Genomic DNA, 22,354 nt, shown 5'->3' with positions numbered 1-22,354 from the left:
CACTGCCCTCCTAGTGCCCACAGTCTGGGTTGCTGATAAGCCACAAAGACAGATAAGTAGAATTCAGAACAATGCCCACGATAAGTGGCTTTCACAGGGGGCAAAGTGCTCCTAGACACCTGGAGGGGGGAGGGTGCCTTCAGGAAGAGATCCCGGGAAGGAGGGGACTCCCCATCATTGCTTCTTCAGGCTGAAGCCTGGGCCATCACTTGTTAAGATGGATATTGGGAAGGGGACTTTGGGTCATGGAGGGACATGTCTCAGAGACAGTGCCCAGAGTCTGACATCCTGAAGGAGCATTTGAGTGGCCTTTAGACTTCAGCCTGGCAGGAGTTGAGTACAGTGAGGGAGGGGGGCTTGGAGACAGTCCAGCCGAGGTCCCCTCCCTCTCCACTTTTGGAAAGAAGGGAGAGGAGAGAAGAGGCGTGGCTTAGGAGAGGGAAGGAGAGAAAAGGAAGAGACAAAGAGACTGAGACATCCAGAAAGAGACAAGACAGCCAGAGCCAGAGCGAGGCAGGCAGAACAGGGCGAGAGCGAAGAGTAGAGGTTTTTGTTTCAAAGACCGGGGTAGACAGCCAGAAATCCAGCCCAGAGCGGCCTGCTGCCACGGCTCGGTGCTCAGCCCGCCCCCGCCCCCCCCTCCTTCCGAGAGCCACGCCCCCAGCCCGCCCCCAGCTCGCCCTGCCCTCCCCCTCCCCAGCTCCAGCTCCCCCCAGCCCAGGTTGGGCTCCGGCCAGAGCGCTTCCAGGCGGGATAATTGAAAGGAGCAGGGCAAGTCGCTCTTCAGGACAGAGCCAGGAGGGCGGCCCGGGGACCGCTAGGCACCCCCACGTCCTCACACTCACACACAAGTGACCCACTCCCACCCACACCCACACAAGTGACCCACACGCTCCCACACTCCCACTCGGTCCCTCTCGGTTCCCCTGACCCGCCCTTCGCTGCCCCCCACGTCCAGAAGGCAGGATCGGGAGCTCGGCCCGGCCCGGCCCGAGGAGGAGAAGCCGCTGCCCCCCAGGGCCGCCCTTTGTGCGCGCAGGGGGCTCACCCCCTTCACAGTGTCCCGGGCCCTATGGAGCCGGCCTGGACGCAGCGGCCGCTGGCGCTGCTGGCCCTCGTCACGCTGCTGGCCGCCAGAGGTAAGGAGCAGGGGCGGGCTGGGGGGGCCGGCGGCCAGGTTGGGGGGGGGGCGCGAGGCGCCGGAGAAGGGGCCCCTTGTGCCCTCAGAGAGCAATCGGGGGGAGGGGGATCCGGGCAGGAGGCGGCGCCAGGGTGCTTCGGTGCTTCCTCTCCCCCTTTCTCTCTTACGGCCCCTCAGTGGGCTCCCCTCATCCGTGCCACTGCGAAGTTTGGCAGTTTGTGGGACCTCTTCTCCAGCCTCCAGTCCCTTGTTCCATACGGTCTCCGTCTTGTTGTGTTTTGGCTTCCCGCCCTGCCCCTTCGGAAACCCGGGCCAGGGCACAAGCCATCGACACCCCCACCCCCTGAACCCCAGGTGCCCGGGGGCTTCCGGCCTCGTCTCTGCCTCCCGGCCTCCCCCTGCCATTGCCCGCCCACCCCTCTCACCCCTCACCAGCTCACCGCACCCCCCCCCCCAACCTCTCCTCAGAGCTTTCTCACCTGTGTGACCTCGGGCATATTGCTTCCCTGTTCTCAGCCTCGGTTTCCCCATCTGCCAAAAAAGGGATTTGGACTAGGTGATTTCAGCGACCGCACCCCCACCGCATCTTCCAAAATCTCTTCTTCCAGCTCCTCACCAAGCCCCGAATGCCCGGGCTACTGGGGCAGAGTGAAGAAAGGCTTGGGAGGGGAGAAGGCTGGCCTCCACTGGCTAAGGGTGTCTGTCCCTCCAGTGGGGCCCCTTCTCCCTGGCTCACCCTCCCTCGCTCTCCTCAGCAGGGGTCCTGCCTGCAGTGTCTCCACTCTAATAGAAGCCCTTCCTAGGACTGTGGTTAACACAATTAAAGCCAGAGCCCAGAGCCATTCCTGGGGAGGGCTGAAGAGTCTGGAAGGCCCTCCCCATGGGTATCCTGGCAGAATCTCTCTCTTTACTGGATGATCCTGGGTCTCAAGGAGGGGGGAGGGGGTGTTCTGGACTCAGTCAGAGGCTCTCGATTCTTCCCCTGATTCTGTGGCACTCGGGCATGGGTGGGATCTCATTTTCCAGTCTCATGCTCCATATCTGTAAAATGGACCAGCAGTGCTTCCAGCCCTTGGGATTCAGGAGAGATGTCTGTTGGAACACTTGGAAATATCCATCCCCAGCCTATTTGAGGAGCTTGGGGCCCCCAGGGCAGTGCCCAGACATTGGCACCCCCTGAGATGGTCTTGTATGTCTCCAGAGTCAGGCCTGGGACCTGGTGGCTTCCTCTCAGGGTGAGAGTTGGTGGTTGGTTCCCACCTGCAGAGAGGGAATGCTCAAGCGGCTTGGGGTGCTTGGCACAGGGCTCCCTCCTTCATGGTCAGTTGTCAAATACCCTAGGAGGCAGGGCTGTGCAGGGGAGACAGAGCAGCTCAGGGGCCCGAGGCCTAGATTTCAATCTCCAGTTCTCCTTACTTATTCTTAGGGATAAAGAAGGGAGGGGGGAGTAGGACAGGGTCTATTGAGGCTGGGAAAATGTCCTAGTCAGGAGCCTGGAGGGGAGTGGGCATGGCCTCTGTCCTTGGCCTCCCTGGAGGCCTTCTGGCAGAGCTGGGTGGCGGCCCACCTGTTGGAAGGTTCCTGTCCAGATGGGGTTGGGTGAGGTGACCATTGGCATTCTTTCCAATGTGGGAACTCAGTGCTTCTCCCGGTATGACCTTGTCCCTTCCCCTCTCCCCATCTGCAAAATGAGGGGGTGGACTCAGTAGTCTCTCAGGTTCCTTTCAGCTCTGTCACCTAATTTTCAAAGTCGAGCTGTGGAGTCTGGGTGGCTGAGGTTGCCTTGCCAGACTCCTGGCAGGGAACATCGGCTTCCGCCCTCTGGCATGGGCCACTGGGACTGGCTGCTGGAGAAATGGGTCACGGAGAAAGTTCTGCACCCTCCCCCCAAGCCCAACTTTTTTCTCACCCATGAGAGTCCTGACCTCCAGGCTGACTAGTGGCTTCCCCCAAGGACAGGCCTCTTCCCCCCAGGAGTCTCCTCCATTTATGGCCTTGAGAGTGTTTCTCTTGGTGGGGCCCCCAAACATACCAGGAAAGCTATTAGGCAAGTCTGAAAGAGTGGGAAGCAAGGCTCCCAGAGTCCCAAAGAGCTGAGCTGTTAGGAATCGATTTTTGTCCCATATTTACCTAACCCTGTCAGGGCAGTCAAAGTCCCCTCCCTTCCCCAGCCCCCCAGAGGCGCTTCCAAGCTCTGGCAGGTCTGGCTAGGCCTGACCCAGTGGGGGAGGGGGCGCAGGGAGCTGGGCCCCAGGGATGGGCCTCATGGAAATCAAGGGGATCCCAGGAGGGTCCGAGCTCCCAAACTGAGACCTGCCTCAGTGGAGGGAGGAATGATGGAGGGAGGGATCCCAGAACTGGGGGCCAGCTCTGTTCTGGTCTGAGCAGCCAGTGACCCTGTAGCACTTGCCTCATTCAAAAGAATTCAAGAAGCCTTTGAATCGGAAATCCTTTCTCAGAGATTTCTGGACTCATTGAGTCCACTGGCGTCCCCCAGCTGGCAGGGACGGGGCAGGGACTGGGACGCCCATTCTACTGCTCCCCACCTGGCCGCTGCTGGGGAAGGGGCATGACCCTCATCCCTAACAGGTGCTGCCTCCTTGCTGCGGCTGTGCAGCCTTAGGTGGGTCATTGTCCTCCCTCGGCCTCTGGGTGGGTCCTAGAGAAGCGTCTGCTTTGGGCCAGGTGCCATGGGTACAAAGGGAAACCGGCCCTCCCCCTACGAGTCCGAGGCCTAGGGTCTGAATCCTGCCTCTGCCACTTACCTGGGTGACCTTGGTCAAGTCATTTCCTCGCCCTGGGCCTCAGCTTTGTGCTCTGTAGCCTGTAGGGAGGTGGCCCAGGCAGATCCTAAGCTTCCTCCTGGTTCTCAATCTCAGACCCTGGCGCCAGCCCCCAGGACCATTCACACCAGGGCTCTTGTTGCTGCCAGCTGTTTGGCTGGGTGGGTGGGGGGTACAAGGCACCGCATGCTGACGGTGAGCCCGACAGTGGACATTACTGGGGGTGTGACAGAAAGCAGAGTGGAGGAGAAGGACCCTTCTGGGAGGGGTGGCCCTGGAGGCTGGGTCAGAGGTCAAGACAGGGAAGGGGTGTGCCCACTCCAGGTGTAGGGAACAGCTTGAGCAGAGAGTCGTGTGCTTCAGGAGAGCTGACAGCTTTGCCATAATGAGAATCCCCTCTGGAACCTCCCTGAGTAATGGTCATCCCAAGACCCCTGGGAGGGCCCCGCCATCTTGGGGGCAGCCATTTATGCCACACAGGAGACTCTTCAAGCCCTTTCTTGGAAGGCAACCTGGCCCTGTGGGAAGAGCGCTGACTGGTTCTAGAGGGAGTCACAAGCCCTGGATTCGAATCTCACCTCTGATGCTCTTTGACCTTGGCCATCGCTGCATCTCTGTAGACCTCAGCTTCCTTAAGTCTAAAATGAAGGGCTTGGCCTAGCCATCTGCTGAGTTGTGCCCAGACCTCACCCCATCCTTTTCTGGGTTGTGCTCAATGCAGAGGACCCTGCGGTCTCAGTTCTCCAGGGTCTTCAAACCACAGGGAGCTTCTGACTGCTGCTGAGCAAGGTAGCAGCACAGCACCCCCTTTTCCTGGGAGTCATCGCCCCACTGGAATCCCATCATGCAGCAGTCCGACAAAATACATCTTTTAGTAGGCCCGCCCCTGGTGGTGCATTTCCTATTCAGGCCTCTTGGGGATGGGATTGTTTGAAACCCGGCGAGGAGAGGATAACTTGGCCCAACTCAGGCTTGGGGTGCTTGGAAAGTGGGGGGCCGAGGCTGCCTGGGTCCCTGTGCTGCCACATTCCTTTTGGCCGAGGTAGAATAATTTATGGCTCAGAAAAAGCTGCGTAACATGATCCGGGCAAGGCAGAGTGCATCAGGGCTGAGAGAAAGCAGCTGGTGACTGAGCGATAGTATCACGGGGTGATGTGGGTGGGTGGCAAGTTGGCCGGGACCTCTGAGGGAAGCTACTCTGAGACCCCCCCTCCTAATTTTACAGGGGCAGAAACAGGCCCAGAAAGATGCAGTGACTTACCCCAGCTCACTTAGTTCGTGAGGGTCAAGAGGCAGAACTTGGTTCTTGCACTAACACATCATTTGTCTTTGGGGAGGGGTGGACTCAGATGCCCATCAGGCAGCCAGCCTGGCTTGGGAGGGGGTCCAGTTAGGGACTGCAGGAGCAGCCTTGGTGAGTGAGCCCCAGCTCCCTGAGGCTGTGGGAGGGTCCCTGGGAGGCATCGAGGAGAAGTCAGGGTGTTGGGGGGGGCTCTCTGGGTTTGGGGGCTTCCTGCTTCTGATGTCAGCTTGTGATGCGATTTGAGAGAGCAGGAAAGGGAAGTGGGAGAGAGAACAAAGGCTGAGGACTTTACTGGGAAACATGTGGCTGCTGACAGCTCTTGAGGTAACGTTGCTGAAGTGTTTCCCACACCCCCCATCGATGCTTAATTAACCCAGGCCATCTGTTGGCTTGAGTCCCTGTGCTTGAAGTGGGGCCAGCGCCAGCTCTCTGACCTTGGGCAAGTGACTTTGCCCCTGGGGGGCAGGGCTGAAGTGGGGGGGTCTTCCAAATCTGGTAATCCTAGGATGGGACACCCCTCTGCTTCATGAACAACCCCTTCAGGTCAGCAAAAATGAGGCTTGCTCTGCATTAGCCATTCAGGGTAACAAATGAGGTGGGATGGATGTCCCTTGGGCAGCCCAGAAGCCATTGCCCATTCATTTGATCCAGTGACTTCCTTCCAAACAAGACTACTTAGTGGGGGCAGCTAGGTGGCGCAGTGGATAGAGCACTGGACCTGGATTCAGGAGAACCTGAGTTCAAATCCGACCTCAGACACTTAACACTAGCTGTGTGACCCTGAGGGAGTCACTTAACCCCAATTGACTCAAAAAAAAAAAAAGACTACTTAGTAAGCATCAGGTGTTAGCACCGGGAGCGGGGAGCTGTCCAAAGGACAGACTGCAATGGACAGTGTGTGATGCTCACTGCCTACCCTCCTCTCCATGGTGAGTTGTACTCAATGCTGGCTGACTCACACAGCCCGAAGCACCGTAAGAGTTGTTGGTTTAGAGAAGACCCTCTGTCCTAGAGTTAGAAGGGAGACCTGACAGATAGAAATGGGTGATGAATCCCCGAGAGAGGTGCCCAGCCTTTGGTTTATTTGCCCTCTTAAAAATCATTGAGGAGGGGGCAGCTAGGTGGCACAGTGGATAAAGTGCCAGCCCTGGATTCAGGAGGACCTGAGTTCAAATCCGGCCTCAGACACTGGACACTTACTAGCTGTGTGACCCTGGGCAAGTCAATTAACCCCCATTGCCCTGCAAAAAAAATTAAAAAATAAAAAAAAAACCTTTAAAAAAATCACTGAGGAGCAGTGATTGGAATCAGCCTCAGTGCTGAATTCTGGGTGCAGCATCCCATCTGAAGGTAGAGATGGCCCCCATTCCCCTGCCTTAACACCTCACAGATGTGGGGCAAGGCATGCCCTCACTTTGGGTCTCAGTTTCCCCAAGTGTCCAAAGGGGGCCGGACTAGGTCGTCTCTAAGGTTCTTTCCAGGGGACTCTGTGAGTGCCAGACAAAGGCAGCAGAAACCGAGACACTAGAAACAACCCAGAAAGCCTCCTCTAGGTTCCTCCCAACTTTGAGAACCTGCTAACCAGACCAGCCTGCAAAGAGCCTTGAGCTCCAGATGTCCGATGAAGGCTGGCCTGGGCTATCAGGGCAGCGGACCCATGAATTCACCAAAGGGTCATAGATCACCCACCATGTGTAGGCCTGGCCATGTCTTTAAACATGGTCACATAATGTAGACGGGGCCAAAGTATTATCAATCAATTGTCATGCCACTGCTCTGTCCCTGGAGCCTCCTTGGGACGGCATTCAAGGCTTTCCACAAGCTGGTCTCACCCTATTGTTCCAGACTTTTTTTTTGGGGGGGGTGCAGGGCAATGAGGGTTAAGTGACTTGTCCAGAGTCACACAGGTAGTAAGTGTCAAGTGTCTGAGGCTGGATTTGAACTCAGGTCCTCCTAACTCCAGGGCCGGTGCTCTATCCACTGTGCCACCTAAATGCCCTCTCCAGACTTATTTTCATGTTGCTCCACTCCACTATCTCTATGTTCTGGCTAAACTCGGTACTTTCCCACCTGGAATCCCAGCATCTGATGGGATAAAGGCACCCACAAAGTCCTCCAGCTCACCTGGTCCCTGAGAACAAGACAATATTTGTTGTTCTTAATAAGAGGCTTCCTTCCCTAAAAGAAAGGCAGCAGGGGGAAGTGGAAGGTTATTAATTAATTCAGGAAACCTTCATCAATCAGGCATGAGTGTGATAGACTGTGCTGGCCTCTGGACACAGACAAAAGGAACACAACCCTCCCTCAAAGAACTTTAATTCTTTACTCTGCAGCTCCTCAGTGCCAAGGCATCAGCACTAGGGGCTGGGGGCATCAGAGCCAGGGGCATTGTCGATGCTTAATACGGATTCCATTCTGAGATTCAGCTGGCCACAGCTTTCAGAAGTGTTTCAAAGAGCTTCACAGACCATTTGAATCTGTGGGGCAGAGGCTCTTGTTACCCCCATTTAAAGATGAGGTGTCCCCAGGGTCACCCAGCCAGGTAGGCTTCGAGGCTGTGTCCATGCCCAGCCTCTCTGCTACTGCCCCACCTCTCCTGAGAGGCAGGACTGCATGGTGGTTAGAGAGCTTGGAAGCCCCGATTCACCACCCCCACCCCTGCATCCAACAGCCTGGTGACATCGTTTCACCAAACATCATGGAAACAGCTTGTGGTGCTGAGCAGGGTCTTGCCCGAATACGTCAGCCTTGATTTATAGGAGCCCGGGCACTTGGCTCTGCTCAGACACCAGGCAGATCTCTGCCCCTCCTGGGGCCTCAGCTTTCTGCATCTGGGGTTCGATGGAGGGCTGAGGACTGCTACTCCAACCTCCTTACAGAGAAGGAAACTGAGGTCCAGAAAAGGGAAGAAATTTGGCGAGGTCATCGGAGGGCTGTCAGAAATGGGATTTGGGCCCACACTCATCCCGCTGGGCTCAGAGGAAGGGGTTGGACTCGGTGGTCCTTGGGCCCCTTTTGAGGGCTCTCTGTTGGCAGTGTTTGCAGCTAGCTCTGGGGCCCAGTCCAAGTACCAGAGGGGGTCTCCTTCTTGGCCATTCTAGAAAGGGGCAGGCTTTTGGTCCAGCTCCGGGGCCTGGGGCGCTGCAGGGGTAATGGAGAGGACTTGAATGTCACTCCAGGTGGTTTTGTTTGGAGCTGACCAAGCATGAATTCAGCAGAGGGTCTGCCGAGATGGGCCTCAGCCAAGAGGGAGAGGGAATGTGCTGGTGTTCTGGGGGCTCCTGCTCCATGCTTCTCTGAACTCTCGGGCTCAGCAGGCCTGAGAGCCCTGGACAGCCTGGGGGTGAGGGGAGGCTGGCTTTCATTAGCCACCTGCCGAGACGGATGACTTCACCCAATGCCTTCTTGAACTACTGAGCTAGGGTGCTGGGTTTGGCCCTTCCAGGTCACTTTGACCAATGTCCTGCCCCTCCCCTGTGGGCAGGCCCAGAGCCAGTGAGTGACCCTTCTCCCACCAGGCTATGACACTCAGGGGAAGGGGTAGTGAGAAGACACCCTCTCTACAGAGGGTCCTTCCCCCTTTTTTGCTTGGCTCTGCAGCGGCACACTTTGGTCCCATAGGTGGGGCTCGAGGAACAGGTCCAGATCCCCCTGCTGGTATGCTCTGGGATGGTGTAGTGGGTCAGAGGGGCATGCCTCATAGGGCTGCTTCGGGGCTCAGATGAGATGATGTGTCTGCATAGAGGTGTCCATGCACATCCTTGCATGTCTATCTGTCTGTCTGTGTATGTGTGCCTATGTATGTATACGTCTGTACGTCTGTGTAAACGAAGCTCTTTCCTCCTGGTAGCCTAGGGGAGGGGGGCTGGACAGCCTCTCGGCCACTCTTCCCGTCTATGGATAAATGCTGAGGGAGCCCCTCACGACGTCTGCCCTCCCAACAGCTCTCTGTCATCTCCACCGTGTCTTTAGCAACCCTTTTCTGGCTGTCACCCACCACCTGGCTTTGCTTGTGGGGAGGCGGCCAGCCAAGAGAAAGGCAAACTTCCTGTTTGGTCCTTTCTTCCTTAGATGTCGGGTCCCCTCCCTTGCTATGCCTGAAGCCACAAATGATCAAAGAACCCAGAATCCTTTGTAATGGAGCCAGGAAAGAGATGCTTACCTCTCTCCCTTTGGCTGAGCAGCTGGCTCTGTGACCCCTTCCTGCACTGTGGCCACAGACCCCCAGCTGCCCCCTCCCCAGCCTCCCTCCCCCATGTCATCAACAGCACTGGAGTCAGAGTCTCTGAGGAGCTCCATGAATCAGCCTGGTGGGGGGGCATGTCCCCTGGTCCTAACTTCCAACTGCTCCTCCTTGTCCAAAGAATAAAGTCCCAGCTTCTCTATCGGACACTCAAGGCCCTCTGAGAGCTTCCCCCGGCCACCCTACAGCCTCCTTTCCACTCTGACTCCACGCTGTCCCTTGAACATATCCTGTACTTTGTTACCTCCAGACTTATCCTCCCTCCCTCTTTCCCTCCCTTCCTTCCTTCTTTCCTCCCTCCTGGATGCTCGGCCCCCTTTACACCTGTTGAAATCTTACCCAGGCTTCAGGGCTTCAAGAAGACAGGACTTCATCCATCTTTAGTGCCCCCAATTACTCGAAATGAGCCCAGGACAGAAGGACCTTCAGTTGCCTTCAGGAGACCTTATATGAGAATTCAGCTCCTTTCCAGGAGGGTTGGTGTCATTCTTTCTTCTTGTATTCCCAGCACCTAGCCAGTGCCTAGCTCATAGTAGGTGCTTCACCAATGCCTGGCCCTTAGTAGGTGCTTCATCCATGCTGGGGGATTGATTAAGCATCGCTATCCTCTCCAGCTGTCAGTCCTGTGGCATTTTGTTTGCATCTCCTATGGGATTTGCCATACACAATGACAGGCTCAGAGGCTAAAAGTGGAAAGGGTCTTCAGAGACCATCTAGTCCTGTCCTCTCATCCAGAGAGGAGGACACTGAGGTCTGGAGAGCTGGTATTTGTAGAACCTTTGCAAAGTGTTTTGCGTATTTGATGAATAAATACAAAGGACCTTTTCCCAAGCCCAATCAATGAAGAAACAAGTGTTCACTAAGTACCTCCTGGGTTTGGGCACCATGGAGCATCCATTCCAAGGAGGAGGAGCCCACATGGATGGTGTTCTGGGGCGCCAAAGTGCACAGAGGATTGGGCCTGGAGTTCAAATCCTGCCTCAGGCACTTCATAGCTGGGTGACCCTGAGCAAGTCACTTAACCTCTGCCTCAGTTTCCCCAAGTGTCAAACAGGGATAATAATAGCACCTACCTCCTAGGGTTCTTGTGAGGATCCAGTTAGATAAGACTGAGAAAGTGCTCTGCACACAGTAGGCATTATAAAAATGCTTATTCCCTTCCTCTTCTCCCTACAGAATAGGTAGGAAGTAGATCTTTTCTCCCCCTTCCCAGATGTTGTCATTTCTGCCTGGACTTTCTTTAGACAAGTGCTTCCTGCATAACATTGAGACAATAGTGATGTTCCGTATTTCATATTCACAAGATAGTTTGGGGAGGGTGGAGGGGAATGCAGGGAAAGCCGCACCGGCACAGAGTGGCCGGACCTGCTGGGGTCCCCCGGGAGGCTATCTCACAGACAGGGCTTGAACCCCGGGCTTCTCGGCGGCCAGCCCCCGCCGGCTGCCCTGCTGCACGCCCTTCCAGGACACACTGAAAGGCTGAACCAGGTTTCTGGGCGCCTCTCCCTGTATCCGTCCCGTATCCCGCCTGGCTCTTTTGTCGCCTGTGGTCCCCCTTCGCAGGGGCTCCGCGACCTCTGGGGCGCAGTGGGAGGCGTGAGCCTTCTTGCCCCCGTTCCCCGAAGCTCCGAGAAGAGACGTCGTTTTGAGAGCCAGCGCCTCGGACCCCTCCGTCCACCGCCCACACAGGGTGGGCTCTGCGAGCCTCATCCCAGCTTCCTAGAGCCTCTCTGAGGGGACTCGTGGGCCTGCCCTGGGCTGGAAGCCTGAGAAAGGCTGGCCTCGGGCAGCCTCGGGATCCCCAGAAGGAGCCTCGGGATCCACCGGGGTCGGGAGGAGGCGTTTTTCCTTTTGAGAGGCTCCGCGTTCGCCGCTCAGAATGGAGGGCGGGCTCTGTTTCCAGATGTTGACCATCTGACCGAGCTGTCTTTGTGTGGAATCGTGGACGGACAGATGGGCCACTCGGCGTCTGTCCTGACCCGGGACGCCGCCCGGCCATTCATCCCCCTGGACTGGAGAGTCAGGCTCGGGCCCTGGGACGGCTAGACGCGAGGTCGGGGAGGCCTCGGGGATTTCCCGGCTGCCCGGCCGACCCACCGTTGCCAACCTACGGCTTCTCAGCTTCTTCCTCTGAGATTGTAGCATCAGCGTCGAGGTCCCTCCCTGCTCAGATCCTGTGGCCCTTGTAAAATGGCGATGGCTCGAGGCCAGGGGTGGCTTCGTTTCTGCCTTAGATGGCTCAGCCGGGCATCTATTTATTAAGCACTTAGTGGGTAGCAGACACTGTGCTAAGCGCTGGGAATCAACACAGACAGAAAGACTGTCTCTAGCCTCAGGGAGCTTGCACTCTAATGGGGAAGACAAGATTTGACCGGGAGCTGGAAAGGGTGTGTATTTGGGGGGGGGGAAGGAGCCCACACAGGGCCTGGAGAAGCTGGAAGAGGAGGCCCCAAGTGCAGTGAGAACAGCTGAGCTGTGGTCTCCCCACAGAGGTTGGAAGATAGAGGCATCTCCAGGGTGGAAAGGCAAGAACAGGGAGAGAGCCAAGAAAATCTTTGTATCAATAGCATGTGGCACAGGTGCCTGGCACAAAGGAGGCACTAAATAGGGTTCCTAGCCTAACTTATCAATTCTTTATTACAACGTGGTAAGGGATGGAATTGGGAGTCACACCCAGGACTCTGGACTCCTAAGCCAGCCTACTGTTTATGAAACCTCTGCCTTGGCTCTAGTGGAAAGGATGATGGAGCTGTCCTCAGAGGTACTGGGTTCAAATCCCACCTTTCCCACCCACTACATGACCACTTATGAGCCTCAGTTTCCTCATCTGTAAAATGAGAGGATTAGGCTTGATCGTCTCCACATTCCCTTCTAGCTCTAGGTCATCACCCTTCATATACAATATCTCACTGAATTCTCCCAACAGTACCATGAGGGGCGCGCCACAGCGATCATTCTCTCCAGGTTACAGATGAGGAAACAGGCCGAGAGAGCTTTAAAATGTTTGTTTCAAATAAAAGTTTTCCTTGTCTCCATCCCCCTCCACCCCACCCCCACCCCCCCACTGAGAAGCCCAGAAAAACAAAATTCCCTGTTGGGAACATGTTGTTGTTCTGTTGTGTCTGACTCTTCATGACTTCATTTGGGGTTTTCTTGGCACAGACATTGGAGTCATTTTCCATGTCCATCTCCAGCTCATTTTCCAGATGAGGAACTGAGACAAGGAGGGTTAAATGACTTGCCCAGGGTCACACAGCTAGGAAGCATCTGAAGCTGGATTTGAACTCTGGTCTTCCTGACTCCATGCCTGGTGCTCTATCCACTGCGCACCCTAGCTGCCCCAGCTGGTTGTCTTTTAAGTGACTTTTCCAAAGCCCCACAGCCAGTCATCATGGTGAGAGGGCACCCATCTGTCATCCCTCCTACAAGGGGCTGAGGCTGGTGGATTTCTTGAGCTCAGGAGCTCTGATTGGGCACCTGTTCTGAGTCCAGTACCAATATAGTGGCTCTCTGGAGCAGTAGTCCTCCAGGCTACCCAGGATGGTGGAAGCAGAGCAGGTGCAAGCTTCCCTGCCAATCAGCAGTGGGACAAGATCTGTGAGCAGCCACGGGGATGGAGTCTAAAAAGAAAAGGGTGAGGGACAGCTAGGTGGTGCAGTGGATAGAGCACTGGCCCTGGATTCAAGAGGACCTGAGTTCAAATCTGGCCTCAGACACTTAACACTTACTAGCTGTGTGACCCTGGTCAAGTCACTTAACTCCAATTGCCTCACACCAAAAAAAAAAAAAAAAAAGAAAAGAAAAGAAAAGAAAAGAAAAGAAAAAGAAGAAAAGGGTGAGATTTGAACGTCGGTCTCCTGACTCCAGGCCCAATGTTTTATCTTGCTATGCCAGCCCCAACCGGCCAGAGAGTTCATGGGGCTAGTTGGTCATTGTTATCTGGATAAAGCTGAATGGGACCTAGGTGGAGCAGTCAGGACGGTCTCTCTCCACCTTCTGCCTCAGACACTTGCACTAGCTTTGTTACCTTGCGTAACTTATTTAACTGAGCCATGCCTTGGTTTCCCCATATGTAAAATGAGGATAATTGCATCTACTTCACAGGGTTGTCATGAGGATCCAGTGAGATTATATATCTGGACTGTGCTTTGCACACCTTGAGAAATGTCAGCTATTATCATGCTTAAACCTAACAGTCTTTAGATCTGTGCCAATGGTCTCTGTCCTTGGTCCTGCCCAGTCCACCCACACCCACACTTAAGGAACTTGAGAATTGCTTAGATTTGGGGGGGCACTAGACAAGCTCAGAGGGTCAGCAGTGACCCTGTGGAACCCAAGTCCCAAGGGCACAGCTCTGGCTTCTGGTGGTGCCGATGCCATTGGCAGTCATCGTAACTGCACCTACCTTCTGTGTCCCCCACCTCCTGCCCCAATCCCCACCCCCTGCTGCCTCTCAGACCAGGTCTCCTGATGGCCTTGACTCCCAGCCTGCTCCTCGTTGTTGTCTGCAGCAGGAGGGCCAAGTAACGGGCTGCCTGATGGAGGCAGGATTCAGAGAGGTCTTGACAGGCCAATGTTAACAAGTTGGAATTTACAAGGGATTACTTCGGTTCCACCAGTAAATCCTTGGGGGAGCGCCCTGGGGAAGTAGAAAGGGTCCTGGGAGCAGAGAGACAAGACCATCCAATTGGCCTTCAGAAAGGACCTTAAGAAAGTCCAGCACACCCCCACTGTTGTGCAGATGAGTTCAGAGATGTCTATGACTGAGGGAGAGCAGGATGGGAGCGGGGGCAGGGGCTCATGGGAAAGAAGCCTGGGGTGGGGGGAGAGGTGGTGGCTCCAGTCACAGAGTGGCTGCCAATAAGCTAATGAAATATTTGGCCACGTTAATGGAAGCCTCACACTCAGAAAAGGATGCAACTCCCACTCTGCCCTGGTCAGACCCTGTCTGTGGATTTGGTTCCATTCGGGTGGGGGGGGGCACATTTTAGCAAAGACAGCAACAAGCTGAGCACATCTGGAAGATACTGGGATGGGGGGAGGTTGGTACCAGCTCCCTGGAGGATAATGGGTTCAGGTGTTATAGGGAAGAGGGGGTAGATGCATCCTGCAGTATCTTCAGAAGGAAAAAGTGGGTCCAACATCCAGCCCAGGTGTCAGTGAGGGGCAGATTCCAGTTTAATGTATGCAACACCCTTCTTCTCTTTAAGCATATCTGTTTGCTATTCCATTAGACAAATACCATCAAACAGGCATTTCCACGTACAAAGAGGAGAAAAAGAGGATTGTATATGAAATTCAAGGTGCATCATTGACAGCCCATTAAAATGTGTGCATATGCAGACATAAACATACATATACATGTATATGTGTATGTATATCCATGTATATTCCATTCAGCGGGTGATTTCTAAAACTGTCTTGACCACTTGTGTTGACCCCCAAACTCCCCATCTCTTCTGTATCTTCTTTAAAGTGTCATTGTGGATAGAGCACCGGCCCTGGAGTCAGGAGTACCTGAGTTCAAATCTGGCCTCAGACACTTAACACTTACTAGCTGTGTGACCCTGGCCAAGTCACTTAATCCCAATTGCCTCACTTAAAAAAAAAAGTGTCATCGATAGGGCAGCTAGGTGGCACAGTGGAAAAAGCACCAGCCCTGGATTCAGGAGGACCTGAGTTCAAATCCGGCTTCAGACACTTGACCCTGGGCAAGTCACTTAACACTCTTTGCCCTGCCAAAAAAAAAAGAAAAAGAAAGAAAGAAAAGTGTCATTGATGCCTTCTTCCCTTTTTGGGCAATGCTATAACTACCTCTGCCCCCCTCTCCTGATGGTTCTTCATGCCTCCCCAATATTCCTTTCCAACAAGTTATCACAGTCAAACACAATAAGTTCTCCACACTGCCCGTGTCTGCAAGTGGGTGACTCTGAGTCAATGTGTGTGACTTATTGGATAATCCTTCTCCTGGGCCTGCCCACTGCAGTGTTCTCTCCCTTCCATGATTTCTCATGGAGTGGTAGGATCTTCCTTTACATTCTGTAATCGGGTACCCAACCACACAAGAGCTGCTCTAGAGAGTTTGTCCAGATCCGATGGGACCTTTCCCTCTTTCTCTTTCTTTTTTTGGGGGAGGGGGTGATTGGGCTCCCCTGTGACCCTGCCCTCCCTTCTGCTGCCGCCTTCCTTTAGCCCTTTGTTGTGATATTTTTGAGAGCCCCTATCATGAAACTGTGTTGGGGCTGCCTGAATTGGGGTCTTATAATCATACCCACAATAATAACAATAGCTTGCACTGATATCATGCCGGAAGGCTTACAAAGCACACAGACCTGGGAGGCAGGTGCGATTCTTCTTATTTATGGATCAGGAAACTGAGACAGTCAAAGGGTGGTGACTTGGCCAGGAAGTATCTGAGGATGGATTGAAACTCAGGCCTTCCTGACTCTGGGTGCAGTGCCTTGGCTCTCATTCCCAAATGCCTCTTTGTATCCTGCTCTGAAGTTTGATGAGTGAAAAGGGCAACAGCCAAGAAGTCACAGGCTCTGGTCACTTGCTAGCTGAAGTTAGATGTGGCAGAGAAATGGGATCCGTCCCCCAAGAGTCTGGCATCTGCCCCTTCTCCTCCATCAGAGCCCAGGGAGCATTTGCTAAAAGTTTAGTGCCGTGCTGACTTTGGCCTTGGAACCAGCAAACACATGTTCTTAATCAATGACTGGGATGAAATCAACCTGTCCTGACCCTGCCCCTCCCCCCACAACAGTCTGCTGATACTTGGAAAAATGAAGTCTATTGTCTCCCCAGGACAAGCCTTCCCCCGTCCCCTCTCCTCCCCTCCTGCTGGAATTAGGGTCACCAATTAGGCCTACTATGTGCCCGGCCCTGGGCTGGAAACAGTGAAAAAAGCGAGACGACACAAATAGATAGAGTCATTTGGCAAGGGTGGAGTTCGAGGGACACTGGCCTCAGGGTGCCGCTTGAGCAGCTTTCAGAAGGGAGTGGGGGCTTCCAAAAATTGGAGGTGAAGTGTTTTAAAAGCCCCGTGGAGGCATTGATAGCAGAATCCAGAAACAATAGGGAGCCACGGGAGATTATGGAGTAGGGAAGTGACATGCATCAGGTCACTTAAAGGAGCTGGTTTTGGGGACAGGTGATCTTCCTGGCATCGGCCCTGCCTTGGCTGAGGCTGATATGACCTTTCCAAGCCTTTTGACCATTTGGGGATTTTTGTCCATGTTTTTCTACCACCACTAGCCTACAGTCTCCTAGGAGTCTAGGTCTGGAGCTGGAAGAGACCTTTGAGGTCTTGTCTGACACCCCTCCCCCCCTGCCTTGTTTTACAGATAAAGAATTGGGGCCCAGAAGAGTGGGTTGAGTGACTTACCTCTGGGTCTTTTGGTAGCTGGGGGATGGTCTAGCCTGGGTCTCTCATTCTTTCTGTGTGAGCTGCTCACTCTGTTTCCAAGCTGACCTTGGCTATCCTCCCACTTCTGGTTGTTATCACTGTAGGTGACCTGTGACAGTTCCTTTAACCCCTGCGTGTGCTTCTCTATCATCCCTTGAGTAATTTATGGTTTCTATTCTTTTGATACTATACGATTCCATGACTCCCAGCCACGTGGCCATGGAGAGCACTGGGTTAAGTCACTGGACTTCTGTGGTAATGAACAGCTGGGGATCACTTCAAATACTGTGTTTCCACAGACATCATCCAGTCTGGTTTCTTATCCTCCTTTTCAACCCTGGGCCCATTGTATTCTTCATCCTCAGCATTTTTCCCATAGAGATGTCCTTATGGATTCATGAAGCAACTTCCCTGTCCAACTGCCACCATAGTCAGGGTACCATAGGGGGTATTTCATCCACTTTGTTTCTCCAGTGTGAATGGTTAGGTTGATGTGTTGTCATTGCTTCAGTCTTCCACATCCATCTGCAGGGTTTGATGAAATTAGCCTGGAACAATCCTCAAATAGGAACATTTGGAAAATCTTGCCACTTAATAGCCTTTAAACTAATTGGGCAAAGTTCTAACATCAATCAATAAGCATTTATTTAGTGTCTACTATGTGCCAGGCACTGTGCTAAGAACTAGGGATATGAAAAGAGGAAAAAGATAGTCCCTGACCTCAAAGAGCTCAATCTAATGGGGGTGGACAATGTGCAGACAAATAGATACAAAGCAGGCCACATGCAGGATAAATAGGAAATAATTTAAAAAGGAAAGGCAGAGTTGAGGCAGGCTTCCTGAAGAAGGTGAGGTTCTAGTTGGGGCTTCAATGATGCCAGGGAGGTCAGAGTGAAGGGGGGATAACTTTCCAGCCCTGGGGCACAGCCAGGGAAGATGCCCAGAGCTGAAAGATGGAGGCTCTTGTTCTTGGACCAGTCAGGAAGTTGGAGTCACTGGATCAAGCCAGGTTATAAAGGGCCTTGAATGCCAAGCAGAGAATTTTGTATTTGATCCTGGAGGTGATAGGGAGTCACTGGAGTTGATTGAGTAGGGGAGTAGCAAGATTGAACCTGTGTTTTAGGAGAGTCACTTGTGGTGGGTGAATGGAGGATGGACTGGAGTGGGGAGAGATGAGGGACAGGCAGACCCCCTAGCAGCTATGGTGATAGTCCAGGTGTGACTGATGAGAGTTTGTACTGTAAGGCACATCACCATTTTTTATGATGAGAAACCAAAGTGGAGCCATCCTTAACCAGATACATTTGGTAAAAGTCCCAGAGGCTGAGCCCTTTCCTCTTACAGAAGAGGAGACTGAGGGTCAGAGTGGTGCCATGAGCTGTTAGAGCTGAGTTTAGATTCCAGGAACTGGAAAGTCTAGCTCTGGATCAGTCTTCAAGCTCTCCTCCTCCAACTTGCTTGTGATGAGCTCAGGGCCCCAGAACTGGGATTTTGAAATCGGTCCTTGGGCTCCCAGTCCTGCCTTCTCTCCATTCAGGCTGCTTCCCGGGCCTTGGTCCTCTGGCCTGCCACCCCAGGAAGCCTCCAGCCACACCTGCTCCCTTATAGAGGCCACTGGCCGCTGCTGGCAGGTCCTGGAGGCTCCTGGAAACTACCCCGCCCTCTGCTGTCCAGCTCCCATCTTCCAATGGCCCCGGGAGACCCAACAGCTCATGGTCCCGTTGGGGATCAAGTGCAAAGTGCCTGAATCATTCTCAAATGTTCCTATGATGCAAGGCTGAGAGCAGCCCCAGCTTTGCTGGCAGGGAGAGTAGCCACTGACAGCCTCTCCTGAGCTCTCTGCAGGCGCCATGGAGGGGCAGTGGCTAAGGACCTGGGTTCAAATTTTGCTTCTCCTCTTCCTTACCTGTGCACCCTTGAAGAAATCCCTTCATTGCCCTCTGCCTCAGTTTCCCCACCTGTAAAATAGGGGACTCTTGTGAAGGAGGGACTAACCTTGCTTCACTTGGTCCTGTTGGGCAGAACCAGGAGCTGTGGGTCCAATTTGGGCTCAAGGTCAGGAGAACCCAGTGGAGTGGAAGGGTCTCCCTCTTGCTGGGAATGTGGCTGAGGGCACAAGTGCCAGGAGGCCCCTAGAGACTTCCATGATTCTGGGGTCAGCTCAAGCCGGGCATGCTTTGCATTCTGTGACTCTATAGAGGTGGGAGAAAGCTGGTAGAACTCGCCTGTGCCCCCATCCAACACCCATTGAGGAGAATGGCCCAACCAGGCAGCCTCCTGCTTCGTGGAGGCCGGCTCTTGTACCCTCACTGTGTTGGGCCTCGACTTCAAGCATGTCTGCTGCCCGAGAGGCCGGCCAGGAAGGCGACCGTCTGCCTAGGCCTGGCTCTGTCCCCAGCTTGCTCTGTGGTCTTGGGCACATCCCTTCTCCTCCCTGAGCCCCCAGAGGGCTCTGGCTCCTAGATCATAGAAGTTAGAGTCAGAGGGGATAGGGCAGCACCTCATCCAGACCTTTCCCTTTACAGAGAAGGAAACTGAGGCCCCAAACAGGGAAGTGATTCACCTCGGAGATGGGATTTGAAACGGTGTGCCCCAAGGTCAGGGACAGAGGGTCTAGTAGCAGCATCTGTGACTCTCTCCTCCCACACTGAGCACCCCATGATGTAGCTTAAGTGGGGTCTTAGCTGGGTTGGTGGGAGGGAAGAGCTCAGAGGCAAAGCTCCAGGCTCCTGCTGGGGGACTGCCCTCTGTCCCAAGACGCCCACCACAGGTACTGCCCAAGACCAGCCCTCCCCACTCTGCAGGGTAACAAGGCTCTATTCCAAGCAAAGCCTCCCACTGCCGCCATGCAGCTTGGCTTCTGAAGCGTCGTTCATTAGTAAGAGAATGTCCCGCTGGTCTCGTTCCAAGCTCGGAAGGGCCCGCTGAGAGGGGATGGTCAGTTCCCAGCAATGCCCAGCAGGTACAATCTGGGGAAGCATCTCCCGGTCCCCACATTGACTGTCTGGGAAGCTGTGCCAAGAAGAAGGGGAAATAAGGCAGATGGGGCAGGGGGTGGCAGCCCAGGACAGCCAGGGGCAGAGGGAAGAGCACCAGGCTCCAGGACCTGGACTGGCCCGGCTGCCTTGGCACATACCCAAGCAGGACAAAGGTAGGACTGCCTTGGAAAGGGCTCAGGTGCCTGCCCGTGGAGTGGGGAGGGAGAGAGGTCAGATTCAGTTGTCTCTAAGGGCCCTTCCCGTGTTGACCACCTGTACAGGGAACTGTCTGGGACCCTTCTTTTCACATATCCCCCAGGATGTTCTGGAGACTGGAGCCCATGCCCTAGTGATGCCAGCAGAGAAAACCTAGAGAAGAGGCCCCTGAGGGAACTGGAGAGTGTCCTGGGGTATTAGAGGGGAGGCGGGAGGGGGGGGGAGAGATTAGCCTCATTCCTTCAGGCTGAAGAGGGCAGAGCCAGGAGCCATGCAGGGGGGTGGAGGATGGGGTAGGGGGCAGGATTAGAACTTAGGCCCAGAGCTTCCACCCCTTCACTTTACTGAAGGCCAAGTGAAAAGTGTCATTAAAAACCTGACTCTTTGTATGACCCCCAGTTTGGCCTCAGTTTCTTTATTTGTCAAATGGGGCAGTTGAACTAGATATTCACAACTCCCCATCAGCCTCAAGGGTTGCCAGTCTCTCAGTCAGTCAGCAAGAGGACTAGGTTCTGTGCTAAGCCCCAGGGACACAAAAAGAGGCTCGACAGTGCCTGCCCTAAGGGAGCTCCCATTCTGACTAGCAGACAGGCTGGTGACCCCTTAAAAGGGGTTCTGAAAATGCCCCCGGTCCCTGGCTTCTTTCAGTCAAGAAGCCTTAGGGGGGCAGCTAGGTGGCACAGTAGATAGAGCACCGGCCCTGGAGTCAGGAGGACCTGAGTTCAAATCCAGCCTCAGACACTTAACACTTACTAGCTGTGTGACCCTCGGCAAGTCACTTCACCCCAATTGCCTCACTAAAAATAAAAGCCTTTCCCCAGCCCCCGCCCCCAAATTGGTGCTTCCCGTGTGTTCCACCCATTGTGTGTGGGGGGTCCTCTCGGAGCTCCCAGGACTGGCCTCCCGTCTTTGTCTAACCGGGGCTGGGGCCCCGGGGTGGCCGGGAGCTCTGGTGTCTGGTTGGAGCAAGTTTGCCTCAGGACCCGGTCCTGGACTCAGGCCACAAGGGATCCAGAGTGTGACGGGTGCAGCCCAAGGCTCCAGCCCCCAACTCAGCTCTCAGGGACTGCAGCGGGGCATTCCTCGTCCTGACTGTGGAGGACTTGGATCTGACCTTATTCAGACATCCACAGGGGCTCCCTATGGCCCCGATCTGGCCAGGGGCTGGTGTGGACCACCTCCCCCATCCCACACCAGGCTAACAGCACGGGGCTCCTGCCCCTCTGCCTCGCACATCCCCCAGCGTGGGCCTGGCTCCCAAAGAGTCTCACAGGCCTTCCCTGCCCTGTCTCTGCCCCGCTTCCTCCCCATTCAGACTGGTGCTGTCTCCTGCCAAAATGATGTGGTGTAGCTTCAAGTCGTGCCTTCATCACCCAGAAATGTCAGCTCCTTGAGGACAGGGACCTTGCTGAGAACAGCCTAAGGGATAGCAGCCTGCATCAGAGGAGGGACTCCAGCATTGAGGACATCCTCTGTCCTCCAAGGGTCGATGCCCCCATGCCTGGGCTACAAAACTCACCTGCTTCCCCCTCCCCGCAGCCGCTGCAGATGTTCTGATGGAAGACTGCTGCGCAGATGGGCACAGGCTGGCCACCCAGAAACGAGACTGCTCGGTGCCCTACGCCTCGGAATCCAAGGAGTGCAGGTACTCCCCTCCCCCACCCGAGCCCCCTGGGCTGTGACGTCACTATTCCAGGTCACCCGGCCGGTCTAAACTCCCAGAGGGCAGGGAATGGGCCTCTTCTGTCTGCCTCCTCGGTGCCCAGGACAGAGCCTGGGACACGGGCGCTTCATAAAGGCTTCCTGACTGACCAGGGACACAGGGCAACATAGTGAGAGCTGGACTCCATGATTATCTGATCTCACGACAGATTTATGGAAAACAGACTTAGGAAAGAGGGGGGTTCCTCGGCTCGCCTTCTTTCCCTCCTTCTGGCCAGCTCCGGCAAAGGAGGTGTGAGCACCCCGTTCCCTGGGGCTCCAGGAGGTGCCTGGGATGGAGAGTCCTGGATCGGGCCCCTTGGCCGCCATTGTAGAGGTGCTGAGGACGGTCTTCCAGCCTCTGCCCTGACTGAGGAGCTGGAATCCGAATTTAGCGGATTCTTGAGAAGTCAGAGGACGGGCAGGCCAAACAAAGGCAAGAAAAACAGGAAACGTGGATCCGTGGGATGTTGGAGGACCATCAGATAAGGAGCTGGGATTGTGGACTGAAGGGCAGCCTGCCTTGTCGGAGGGGCCCCAGCTATCCCGGGGTCTGGTTAAACCTAATTTTCAGTAGAGTGTGT

At 54.7% G+C, this 22,354-nt stretch overlaps 1 protein-coding gene across 2 annotated transcripts in view; it reads left to right on the top strand.

Annotated features, from left to right (window-relative positions):
• Positions 1-702: 702 nt before the first annotated feature.
• Positions 703-22,354, top strand: part of FBLN1 (fibulin 1) — a 65,063-nt gene continuing 43,411 nt past the window's right edge. For both annotated transcript variants that reach the window (XM_043966773.1, XM_043966774.1), the window contains exons 1-2: positions 703-1,139; positions 21,609-21,714. In XM_043966773.1, the coding sequence (XP_043822708.1) occupies positions 1,073-1,139; positions 21,609-21,714 (173 nt within the window). In that variant the 5' untranslated portion in view covers positions 703-1,072. The remainder of the gene's footprint in view (positions 1,140-21,608; positions 21,715-22,354) is intronic.

Source organism: Dromiciops gliroides, chromosome 5, assembly GCF_019393635.1.
Source record: "Dromiciops gliroides isolate mDroGli1 chromosome 5, mDroGli1.pri, whole genome shotgun sequence".
NCBI lineage: Eukaryota > Metazoa > Chordata > Mammalia > Microbiotheria > Microbiotheriidae > Dromiciops > Dromiciops gliroides.
The sequence above is the reverse complement of the archived record's forward strand: the minus strand, read 5'-3'. Positions and strand labels throughout refer to the sequence as shown.